Below are 12,159 nucleotides of genomic sequence, written 5' to 3'. Positions count from 1 at the left end.
AAGAAAATTCTTTCGAAATTCGAACCGTGTATGGCTGGCATAAGATGAGAGATTAATAAGGTGTGCTAAGCATCAACAGTCAAGAGAGAAGAGAGGTCAGTTACCTGCTTTATACCAATTTGTCCATGGTTTCCATTTATTGTCAAACTGTTTTTTATTACCACTTCTGCTAGCTAGTAGTGACTCTTACACAAAGTGGATCTGGGTAGTAATGAGTACCTCTGATGCGTTAGGAGCTGTATTCATCTTCCAATGTCTTGTTATTAAGGAACGAGCTACCAAAAGAACACGTGTGACAACTATTCTAAATTCTGGAGGGAAGGCATTTTGTGGGATAATTCCCAGTGGTTGATGCATCTTGAGGCCTTATATAGGCATTGAAATGCCTGCTTTCACTGTGAATTAGTAAATGTAATATTTAGGTCAGACTTCCATTTCTCATAAGGGTGGGTTTTGACAAAATCCAACTTTTGTTGGAATAAATTATAAAATAGTGAGATACCCTTACGGGGAGAGGGAACAGTGTTATAAAACTGCCAAGCTTCTTTTGGGAGAAATATGTGATGAGATTTAATAGATCGAAGGAAGTGGGAAATTTGGTTGTGTTTATATTTGTCATTGTCTTTGTTTTGAAGGATATCAAAGGGTATAAAAGTATCTTTAGTGTAAAGGTCTGCAAGAAGGCAGATTCCTTTCTTTCACCAATCAGTGATAGAAAGATTAGGGATTGCCTGGGTAAGAGTCAGTACGGGGATGGGAATGTCTACTAAGCTAGAAGCTGGAAGTGGTAGATTGCGCAGGTCTCTCCAGGCCACCGTTGTGGCTTGAATAGCGAGTGGTAATTTGTGTATGGAGATTGGTTGTAAAGCGTTGAGGAATAGAAGTGCCTTTAGGTTTTTAGTCTGGCTTAACGCTCGCTCAATATTGCCTGATCAGTGTATTCTGACAGCAGAAGAGTCCCCACTATCAGAGTACAATAGCACAGCAGGGAGGATTCATCCATCCACCTCAATTATGTGGATGGGGAAATACATTTTTTTCTCTCAGCCTGTTGGCTTATCGAATAAAAAATATGACCCATCTATGGCCAGCCTAAGAATGTTTTGATTGTTTAACAATTTTTTAGTGTGTCTTTATTGATCTAATTTTGGTGCAATGTTATAGCCAGTATAATTTTAATTTGTCTAAAGCCGCGTACACACGGGCGGACTGTCTGGCCAACTTAGTCCGTCAGACTATCTGACGGACAGTCCGTCATACTTTCGAATAAACGGACTTGACCACACACACCACTTTTTGAGCGGACTAATACGGCGTACTAAGTCCGCCATACTATCCGCCCTACTTTTGAAATGAACGGACTCGCCCACACACGCGGAGGAAAGTCCGCTCATTTCGAGCGCGTCTCCAGGTAGGCGGGGCCCGCGAAGGAGACGTCGCTGACCCCGCCGCCTGGTATGGACTTAAAGGGGAACCCCAACGCCGAAAAAAATCGGCGTGGGGGTCCCCCCCAAGTCCACAACAGACCCTTGTCCGAGCACGCTACCCGGCCGGCCAGGAAAGGGGGGCAAGCGAGCGCCCCCCCCTCCTGAGCCGTACCAGGCCGCGTGCCCTCAACATGGGGGGGTGCCAAAGCACCTTGTCCCCATGTTGATGAGGACAAGGGCCTCTTCCCGACAACCCTGGCCGTTGGTTGTCGGGGTCTGCGGGCGGGGGGCTTATCGGAATCCGGGAGCCCCCTTTAATAAGGGGGCCCCCGGATACCGGCCCCCCACCCTATGTGAATGAGTATGGGGTACAATGTACCCCTACCCATTCACCTGTAAAATAAAATAAATACCAAAAAAAACACAACACATGAGATAAAATACTTTATTGCACAGCTCCGGGGGTCTTCCGTCTTCGGGGGTCTTCTTGCCGGACTCCTCTGCTATCTTCTTGTAGCTCTTTTGCTAGCGGAGGAGTCCGGCTTTCTTCCTTGCCGCCGGCCTCTTCTCCCGACTTTGGGGGTCTTGTCCCCCTCTTCGGTTCTTCTGCCGGGCCACCGCGCCTTCTTATAGCTCTTTTACAGGCGGTGGCCCGGTCTTCTGTCGCCGCCGCCGCCGCCTTACGTTCTTCTTCTTCTTCTTCTTCTCCAGGAGATGTTGCCTCGACGATCTCTCCGGCCGGAATGCCAGGGACGCACTGCGCGGCCACTTATATAGGGACAATGGGGCGGTGTCACATGGCTTTATGTCACATGGGTTGGTCACATGGGTTGATGTCACATAGGGACTATGACATCGTAAGGGGGCGGGGTCACCATGTGACACCAACCCATGTGACATAAAGCCATGTGACACCGCCCCATTGTCCCTATATAAGTGGCCGCACAGTGCGTCCCTGGCATTCCTCTTTTACAAGCGGTGGCCCGGTCTTCTCGCGCCGCTGCCGCTGTCGCCGTCTTCTGTTCTTCTCTTCTGGAGATGTTGCCTCGTCACTGTCTCCGGTCACTATGACAGGACGCGCGGTGTGCGGCGACTTATATAGGGACATCACCAGAAGAACAGAAGACAGCGGCAGCGGCGACAGAAGACCAGGCCACCACTTGTAAAAGAGCTAGAAGAAGGCGCGGTGGCCCGGCAAGAAGAACCGAAGAGGGGGACAAGACCCCATACTCATTCACATAGGGTGGGGGGCCGGTATCCGGGGGCCCCCTTATTAAAGGGGGCTCCCGGATTCCGATAAGCCCCCCCGCCCCCCCGCCCGCAGACCCCGACAACCAACGGCCAGGGTTGTCGGGAAGAGGCCCTTGTCCTCATCAACATGGGGACAAGGTGCTTTGGGGTGTGGGGGCCGCGCGGCCCCCCCCTTCCCCAAGGCACCCCCCCATGTTGAGGGCACGTGGCCTGGTACGGCTCAGGAGGGGGGGCGCTCGCTCGCCCCCCTTTCCTGGCCGGCCGGGTAGCGTGCTCGGACAAGGGTCTGTTGTGGACTTGGGGGGGACCCCCACGCCGATTTTTTTCGGCGTTGGGGTTCCCCTTTAAGTCCATACCAGGCGGCGGGGCCAGCGACGTCTCCTTCGCGGGCCCCGCCTACCTGGATACCCGCTCGAAATGAGCGGACTTTTCTCCGGGCGGGAAAAGTCCGCTCATTTCAAAAGTACGGCGGACTGGCATACACACGGGCGGATTGTCCGCCGAAATGCGAGTCCGACGGACAGTATTACGGAAATTCCGAAATACTTAGTCCGCCAGACTGCACGCTGAAAAAGTCCGCTGAAGCCCACACACGAGCGGACTGTCCGCTGAAATGTGTTTCGGCGGACTAAGTTGGCCAGACAGTCCGCCCGTGTGTACGCGGCTTAACATGTTTATTTCCTTGGATCATCAGCTCCATCTAGTGGCCATATTGCAGCATTTTCATGAAATACCTATATCAGTAAAAGACTGCATTTTTTCCACTAGATGGCATTGATGATCCTAAGAAATAAATTCTAGCAAACTACTGTGAATATTTGTGATTGCTGCAGGAATGATTGACATGTTTGCACGGCAATCTTATTTTATAAACTGCCTCCTCAGTGTGTGTTTGCTGTATATCTAAACTTCGGGTAAAAAGTGAAATATTCACTTAATGGATTATATAAGTGATTAAATGTTTTTTTTTTGGAGCTTCCAGAAGCACAGGGTTAACGATGAAAGGTTTTAGCATATAAGGTATTGATTAGGTTATTAGCACCAATAAGCTTTGATTCTATTTCACACATCCTGTGGTTTAGAGAGTTGTCATGTGAGCCTGATCACATTTCCTTTGTTTTTCATGATAATAGATGCTTGACATTAGAAATTATAATTAACATGCAGCAGAACTCTAATTAAATTCAGCCTTCACACATAATTTTAGGCAGGATTTACTATTTACATGTTTTTTTGACAATAATGCATGCCAAGCTTTATGTACTCTGATGGATAATTGAATGTTGTGTTTCCAGACCTAATGTTACAAGATGAATTATTGAATGCTTTCACTTCAACTGTAATAAGAATTGATTTAGTCAAATATGCTTTGTACAAACTTGAAAGTAATACCAAGTGTATTCTTGCAATATTTCCATGCAATTCACATTTCCCTTGATATTCATTGGTTACGTGAAAAAAATCATATTAATTTTAGCATATATATATAGCATGACAATAAATTGTATTTTAGTACACTTTTTAAAGTAACAAGCAAAATGTAAAGTACAGCAACCCAAAACGACCATTCATGGATGATCTTTCATTGACCTGGCTTCAGTAAAATTTGATTGACTGATATGAGTATTTGCATTTGAGCTTTGCTCTTTGCATAATTTTATTGAATAAAACTGTAGCAGTACCCCAGTAGGGGCTGCTAATTTGGTTACTTAGCAATCCACCAATCACCCTGCTGCTAGACTCCCCATAATAGTTAAGACAATGAACAGTCATTTGCACAGTTTTGTTGCGTATATTTCAGGATACAACTTGGGTGGAACAAGGGGTGATATGAGATGCCCATAGCGTTTGTATTGCACGACAATACTGAATAGCCTTGGCTTGCAAATTGATGAACACTTCACTTCAAATTGATGAACACATTATTTCTTCACTTCCACTGGGACAAGGAAGAATCACTCTGAATAATTCCACCTTGCAGACCATAATGGTGTTGCCTTGGGGAACCAAAGAACCAGATGCCTAGCACAGCCTCTCCCGATGGATCAATGAATCAGACAGCCATACAGTCTTTTGGAAGAGTATTACCAATGTGTTAATCAGACCAGAGATAACACAGTATCTCCACCGACGGCCTGACACATGGCAATAGGCGGACTACTGTTCCCAGCCAGTCCTTTACTGTCAATGCTGCATTCCCCAGCCACAGCACTCTGCACTACTCTTGATAACTTCTATTTTTCCGTTTACACTGACCTTTAGCTACTTGGTAGTTCTATGTCCCCGATCACAGAACTCTGATCTACTCTCTTACGCTTTACTGCTACTTCTTCCGTACTGATCTTTTCCAGCATGCAAGTCCTGTGTTCTCCAGCCACAGCAGCTTGATACCTTTTCTAAGGCTCCCTCTCAGCGGTTCCTCCATCCCTCCTCTGCGCATCCCCACGTGGGGACGCCCGGAACAGCACCTCAATACTTCATGCTGTCTTTTCCTACTTTCTTTACTCCTCCCTGGCAGCATGTGACCCCAGCTTATATGGGAGGCCTGCCCCCTGCCAATACCGAAAGATAATTGGTCAGGGCTCCTCACATGAGCTGCCTGCCACTCAGACTTCAGGTTCAACCCCTATTGCAGAAGCATCTTTCTGAAAGCAGGGGAGACATCTCTGAATCAGAACACAAGTGACCACACCCACCACTACTCTGTACACTCCCAGTCCCAAAATCAAAACAGACAGACCCAGCATGCAGCATAAGTCTGCCTAAATTTACCTGCACATATCCTCAACTGGGAAAAGATCCTAGTCTAGCACCTACCCTTAGATAGAGGGTGCTATAAAACCAATGGTGTACACTACATATATAATGTGTTGCCAATGTTATAATGGAGTTGTCTTGACCAAACTATAGGCTATTATTAGACAGTTTGTAGAATGACTGTGTGAATATTGGACTGTTTCTGCCCACATTTCCAGAAATGCATGATGAGCGCTTGAGGTGCCATTATTTCTTGATGGCACCCCAAACTTGGGTAGCAGTGTTTTGTTGTTGCAAAATTCACAGTGTAAAATGTACTTAGCTCAGTTGGCTACTTTTGCACAATTTTTGCATGTAGGGAGCCCCATGCAAGTAAATAGGCTGCCCTAGGTCACCTTTTTTGACACCTATTAGAGCCTGTGGCTCTATTCAGGTGCTTCAAAACCACCCCCTCCGATGTAATTCAGGCACCCTGTACCTGAAAAGAGGCCGGGTGCCTGAATGGGGGGTGGCAGCAGCGGCCATAGATAGATTCATGCAATGCATGGATCTATCTATTGGGGCTAGAGGGGGTGGCAGGAGAGAGGGGGTGGCGTCCGTGCGCCCTTATGGACACGCCGCCACTGGCACATAGTAAAAAACAAAGTTTTAAAATTTAGCTATATATTTCCTGCTATTACCATAATTTGCCACCAAAGAACAACCCAAAAGAAGTCTCCAGCACCTGATGATCACAGCAATAACACATGATATTTGTTGTTAGTACCCTTAGTAGGGCCTACAAACAATAGTGACCATTTTGCTTTTTTATACTATCTAAACACACTGACATTGACACTGATACTAAATTAGAAAATCGTTTTTTATTCTCTACCTTAAAATACACTTATTCTGATCCTTGTCCCAATCCAAACACTACACTGACCAAGAACAAACCCTTATCTAGCCAGTTTATTCTTTTTTTTTTTTTTTTTTTAATGGCTCCTGCGCATAGGGCTTAAATAACACCTCTTTTGCAGGCAGCCTAAAAAAAGGACCTCTATAATAGCCTATGTGTCCATCCACACAAAAGCATTTACAATTGTATGTGAAGAGGAGTGTTTGCAGGCAGACAAAAAAAGTCACCATCAGAAACTTGCAGGAAGATGCACAAATGAGTTTGTGTGCGTTAAATACATGAATATTATGGCTAATAGAGTGCAATAAAGCCAAACACGTTAAACATGAATAAACTCGCATGCAAAGTGTAGCTTTAGGTGCTTTTTCCTACCAAGAGTAAAAGGTGTTCAGAGGGAAAATTCAAACACCCAGTGCACATGAGCCCTTACACACACTTATTTGTTTATACTTTTCTCCTCTAGTAAGGAGAAAAAGATACAATACAATGTGTTTTCTTCTCCATTCAAAGAGAAAACATAAGAGCACGCAATAAAGTGACTGATCACTGTGATAGACAATCAGAAGCTATCAAAGGGATCAGGTGATCTGAAATGGGGCCTCCCAGTTCACAATCTTTAGTAGGTGCCAGGGAGCTCTACCAGCACAGACAAAGCAGCCCATATATGAGGCCCCGGGTACAGACCCACTTCTGTGAGGCTACATACTGCCTACACTCATCAGTAAGGGTCTTTGCAAAAGTTTGATAATGGGTACAGATATGTGGACGTGTGGATTTACAACAAACTGTCGTTGAATTGCTAAAACTGGAGAGTGCAAAATCTGGTGCAGCTCTGCATGGTAGTCAATCAGCTTCTAACTTCAGCTTGTTCAATTAAGCTTTGACAATAAAACCTTGAAGGTTTATATGCAAAGCTGCACCAGATTTTGCATGCGCTAGTTTTGGTAAATCAACCCCTGAGAGTCATAGTAACAATAGGCAGGTTTTGTATAGTCCTGCAAATTTCTCCATCCGTTTATGTGCTCAGTCAATATGCTGTATCACTTTTCTTTGCATAATACATTTAAATAAAAAAAAATCAACTCTGCATAACAACTAATATTGCATTTGGCTCATCAACAACCTCTTGTTTAATTTTGCCTTTCATCTAAGGTGGATTTCTTTTGAAGTTATGGAAAAAAGCCATGTGTTCAGATGAAGCAAAAGTTGAAGGTCGAAATCTTCTTCAAAACCTGGTGAATGACCCAAACCTGGCACCGCAGACTGTGATCAAAATTATAATGAAGATAGTAACAAATCCTACATGTAAATGAAAGAAGACAAGGCACTGATAATGCAGTCATCATGTTTAGCTCCATTTTACTTTTAGAGAAAACCATATCTGACATGTATTTAATAAACAAATGGTGGTAGACCTAATTTTCCGGTTAGTAACTCCTGTTTGAATCATCCCCTCCTTGTTAACAAACATCTTGCTGAAAATACATTAGAGGGTTCCCTTAATTCGTCTTCTAGTGGCTGTACATAGGAAAAAAGCCAAGTAATAACTGGGCTCCTTTTGCATTCTTTAGTGTTGACTGGCAGACATTGAAGAGATAACACAAAAGATCCAAATGGTTTAAGGCAAATACTGTGCCATAATCACTGAATGCAATTTCCCTCTCTGAATTAATGAACTGTTTTGTGTTAAAAACAATAGAAGCAAATAACGATTTCATTAAAGCCACCTCAATGAACTGTGATGACGAGACCACAGCTAATCTCATAGATTGTACGCATTAAAAGACAATAATAATTTTCACTTCTTTCCTTTGCTTCTGGATAAGGTAGAGTTGAGAATTAACTTAAGGCACTAGTCAATTGCTCAATATATAATTAAAATCGTTACCACGTTACTTTTTTTTTTCCAGAAAAATAATTCAATTTCATGCTTTTCTTATATATTTACAGCAATCCTTTTTTACTTTCAATAGATTTTTATTGAAATAACAATGAAATATATAACAACAGCAGAACTGTGCTCAAAGTGATAGCTGACAACAATGAGTTTCACATAGATAGAGAGTAAAGCATAAGGTTTGCTAAATAAAGTCTAGAATAGTTGAGATGACTAAGGTAGGCATACAAACTGGTATACAAATAGTATCACGAGAGATATCTGCAGGGGTACATAGCAACACTTGGGATTAAGAACCCATAATACTAACAGCTAAACAGTAGTGAAAGACCACTCGTGTCCGACACCCCAAATGGGATCACACTGTGTCGGACACCTGAAGGTTCAGACCCCCATAAAAAAGGAAAAAAGAATACCATAAGCCTGCAAATAACCTATCAACTGATCTAGGTAGGAAAAAAAAAAAAAAAAAAAAAACCCCCTTTTGCCTAAGCGAGTGAAAATAACTTGTATCAGATAATTAAAGAGCTGTTAGAGCTAAAGAAAGGCAATTGCCCTGAGAAAGTCATGTAACACATTTAGCATGGTAATGTTGTACTCTTATAGAGTATAGAAACCCAATGTTGAACCTAGATACGGTATCAAAGAGAGCACTAGATATAGAAAAAACAGTAAAGAGAAAGAAAAGATGAAGAATAGAGAGGAAAAGGAAAAGTAGAGATAGTAGGGAACAGTTGAGATAGAAGAAACTATCGCAATGGACCGCTCTCACCTGGCTCACGAACGTTGCTCAGGAGAATGAAGACACTTGGTGGTGTATCTGATCCACGGATCCCATGTCGCTGAGTGTTTATCTACCTTGTCAAGGAAAATGCTCACTATCTTTTCTTGAATCATGATCCATGATATTTTCCTTTTTACCAATCCCAAGGAAACCGTGGGCTGCTTCCAGGCCCTGGCAATGGTAAGTTTGGTACCAATGAGAATAAATCTAATGAGATGTTGTGTTAATTTCGGAACCCCCTGTAGAGGGAAATTTAGAAGGGCTATTTGAGGCGTTTTGTGGATAGGAAAGGTTGTGATCTTCCGGATAATATGGAATACCTTATTCCATAGGTTTCTAATTTTGGGGCACTCCCACCAAATGTGTATCATCGAGCCAATGTGACCACATTCGCGGAAACAGAGGGGAGAAGCGTGTGGGTATATTTTGGCTAGTCTCAGAGGAACCATATACCACCTCATAAGAACCTTTAAGTTAGCTTCAATAAGAGTTGTATTGAGTAAGCCTTTAGCTGCCGCACGAGTTGCCATGTGCCAATTGCCTAAAGACCATTGCTGCTGGAGATCATTTTCCCATTCCCGCATAAAAAGCGTTTTAGATTCTGTTTGGGCAAGCGCGCGATAAATCACAGAAATCCCCCCTCTCTGCTCCATGGCCTGGCCACCCCAAAGTTCATATTCAGTAATTGAGAGAGGAGAGCCTGAGGACAATCCTAGAGATTTGAGGAAATGAGAGATTTGTTGGAATCTGAATTTTTCCGAGACTGGCATGTGCAGTTTCCTCAGACAATGACTTAGAGAAAAAGGACCTGAGGGGGAGACTAGGTGGCCAATCCTATAAATGCCCTTGTCGAGCCACCAACGAAATGCCTTAATGTCCTGGCCCGGAGGAAATAGAGGGTTCCTAAAAACGTGAGAGAGGGGCTTCCAGTTGGAGGTAATATGTGGATTTGCTTTCATGGAGTCCCAGAGAGCAATTGAGTGTGAGAGTGTAGGTGCTAGTATGGCTGGTCTGATCTTAGGTGCACACCAAAGAAGATAGTCAAGTGTAAAGTTGGGAACTGCCTGTCTTTCCATATTTATCCAATCCGGGTGAGCGATTTTTAAATAAACCGTTGATAATTGGGAGAGTTGTGCCGCCTTATAATACCAGAGAATGTTGGGGACTCCAAGACCCCCTTGATTTTTCATACGAAACATAGTTTCCTTCGATAGTCTGTGGCTTTTGGATCCCCAAATAAATTTCATAATTCTGGCCTGAAAGATACGGATACGATCCTTAGGTACCAGGATAGGTAGAGACCGAAAAAGATACAGGATACGTGGGAGAAGAGTCATTTTAACTGAATTCACCCTACCTAACCAAGATAATTTAAGTGAGTCCCAAAAGATGAGATCTTCCTCCAATTTGCGAAAAGTCGAGGGAAAGTTAGCATTGTATAATCTGTCAATGGAGGCCGTCAGGTGTATTCCTAAGTAAGGGAGGGAAGAGTCTGACCATGTGAACTTGAAGCTAGATTTTAGTTGGGAGACAAGTGATAATGGAAGGTTAATGTTAAGTGCAGAGGATTTCGCATAATTGACCTTAAGGCCCGAGAGTTCACCAAAATCATTGAGAAGTCTGCAGAGAACTGGGAGCGATGTGGTAGGATGAGTAATAAAAAGCAGAACGTCATCCGCAAACAAGGCACATTTATGAGTTTGAGGGCCACACCGTACACCTGTAATGTCTGGGTTCGCTCTAATCGCTACTGCCAGAGTCTCAATGATCATGGCAAAGAGCAGGGGCGATAAGGGGCATCCTTGTCTCGTGCCCCTGAGAATCGGGAAAGGGCTGGAATAGTAACCTTGCATCTTAATTTGGGCTTCTGGGTTTGAGTAGAGAGCATGAATGATATTCATAAATGACTCACCAAAACCCCATCTTTCCAGGGTAGAAAACAGGAAAGACCAGGAAACCGAGTCAAACGCTTTCATAAGGTCAAGAGAAAGGAGGCAACCCTGTTGGGGGGGTCCCCCATCCCACTTCGATCCCAGGAGCGAAATTACGTCCACTGCCCTCCTAATCTGATCCGGTCCCTGTCTTCCCGGGATAAAGCCCACTTGGTCAGCGTGAATATAAAGACTGATGAAGTTAGAGAGTCGATTTGCTAGAAGTTTCGTTAGGATTTTAAGATCATTATTTATCAAGGATATCGGTCTATAATTAGCAACACAACTGGGATCTTTTCCCGGTTTAGGTATGACCGTAACGAAAGCTGAGTTCAGGGCTTTATCCAGGGAAGAACCAGACCGAAGGTGATTAAAGAAGCGTGCTAAGTAAGGGGCTAAGACATGAGAAAAGTGTTTATAGTAATGAACAGAGAACCCATCCGGCCCAGGAGCGGAGTTGGTCTTTAGATTTTTGATGACCCCTTCTATTTCCTCAGCCGAAATTGGCGCATCCATTTCATCCCTATGGCGACCTTTTAAATTAGGGATTTGTATCGATTGTAAAAAAGAGTGGACATCATCGGGAGATGAACAGTCAACCTTGCTACCGTAAAGAGAGAGATAAAAGTCGTGGAAAGCGGCCAAAACTTTACGGGGATTCTGAGAGGGAGACCCGTCTTTCAATCTTATCTTGGGAAGAGAAAACAGTCTGGTTTTGGGGGTTAGTCTTTTAGCAAGTAATGTGCCTAATCTGTTACTTTGATGATAGAAGCGTCCCCCTTCCCATCTGAGATCTTTTTCTGCTACAGCTGTTAGTGCAAGGTTTAGATTGGTGCGGGTAGCATTAAGCTGGTCAGCAGTGAGTTTAGAGGGATGAGCTTTATTTAATTTGCTTAAGGAGGAGAATTCCTTCTCAAGCCTATCTATGTCTACTTTGCGAGCCTTGCGAAGTCTAGAGGAGATTTGAATAAAGGTACCCCTAATGGTGGCCTTATGAGCCGCCCAGAGCGACGAAGGGGAGATGTCGTCCACGTCATTGAGGTGGAAATAATCCTGTATGTGTTTCTCTATCTCAGTCACATGAACCGGGTTACTAAGTATGGAAGCATTCAGTCTCCAATGAAATCCCGATCGCGGGAGTGAGCCACCCTGGATAGAGAGAAGAACTGCGGAGTGATCCGACAAAGCAGAGTCTTTAATGATTGCCCTTTGAA

General features: G+C 44.0%; 1 protein-coding gene across 1 annotated transcript in view; it reads left to right on the top strand.

Annotated features, from left to right (window-relative positions):
• Positions 1–8,296, top strand: part of CUNH6orf58 (chromosome unknown C6orf58 homolog) — a 93,414-nt gene extending 85,118 nt beyond the window's left edge. Inside the window, exon 6 of the mRNA XM_077486926.1 lies at positions 7,486–8,296. Within this exon, the coding sequence (XP_077343052.1) occupies positions 7,486–7,646 (161 nt within the window). The 3' untranslated portion in view covers positions 7,647–8,296. The remainder of the gene's footprint in view (positions 1–7,485) is intronic.
• The last annotated feature ends 3,863 nt before the right edge of the window (positions 8,297–12,159 follow it).

This window comes from Lithobates pipiens, unplaced genomic scaffold (assembly GCF_037356315.1).
Source record: "Lithobates pipiens isolate NorthernLeopardFrog02 unplaced genomic scaffold, aLitPip1_a1.2 Scaffold_18, whole genome shotgun sequence".
NCBI classification, from domain to species: Eukaryota; Metazoa; Chordata; class Amphibia; order Anura; family Ranidae; genus Lithobates; species Lithobates pipiens.
Note: the sequence above shows the minus strand (reverse complement) of the source record. Positions and strands in the feature narration are given on the sequence as shown.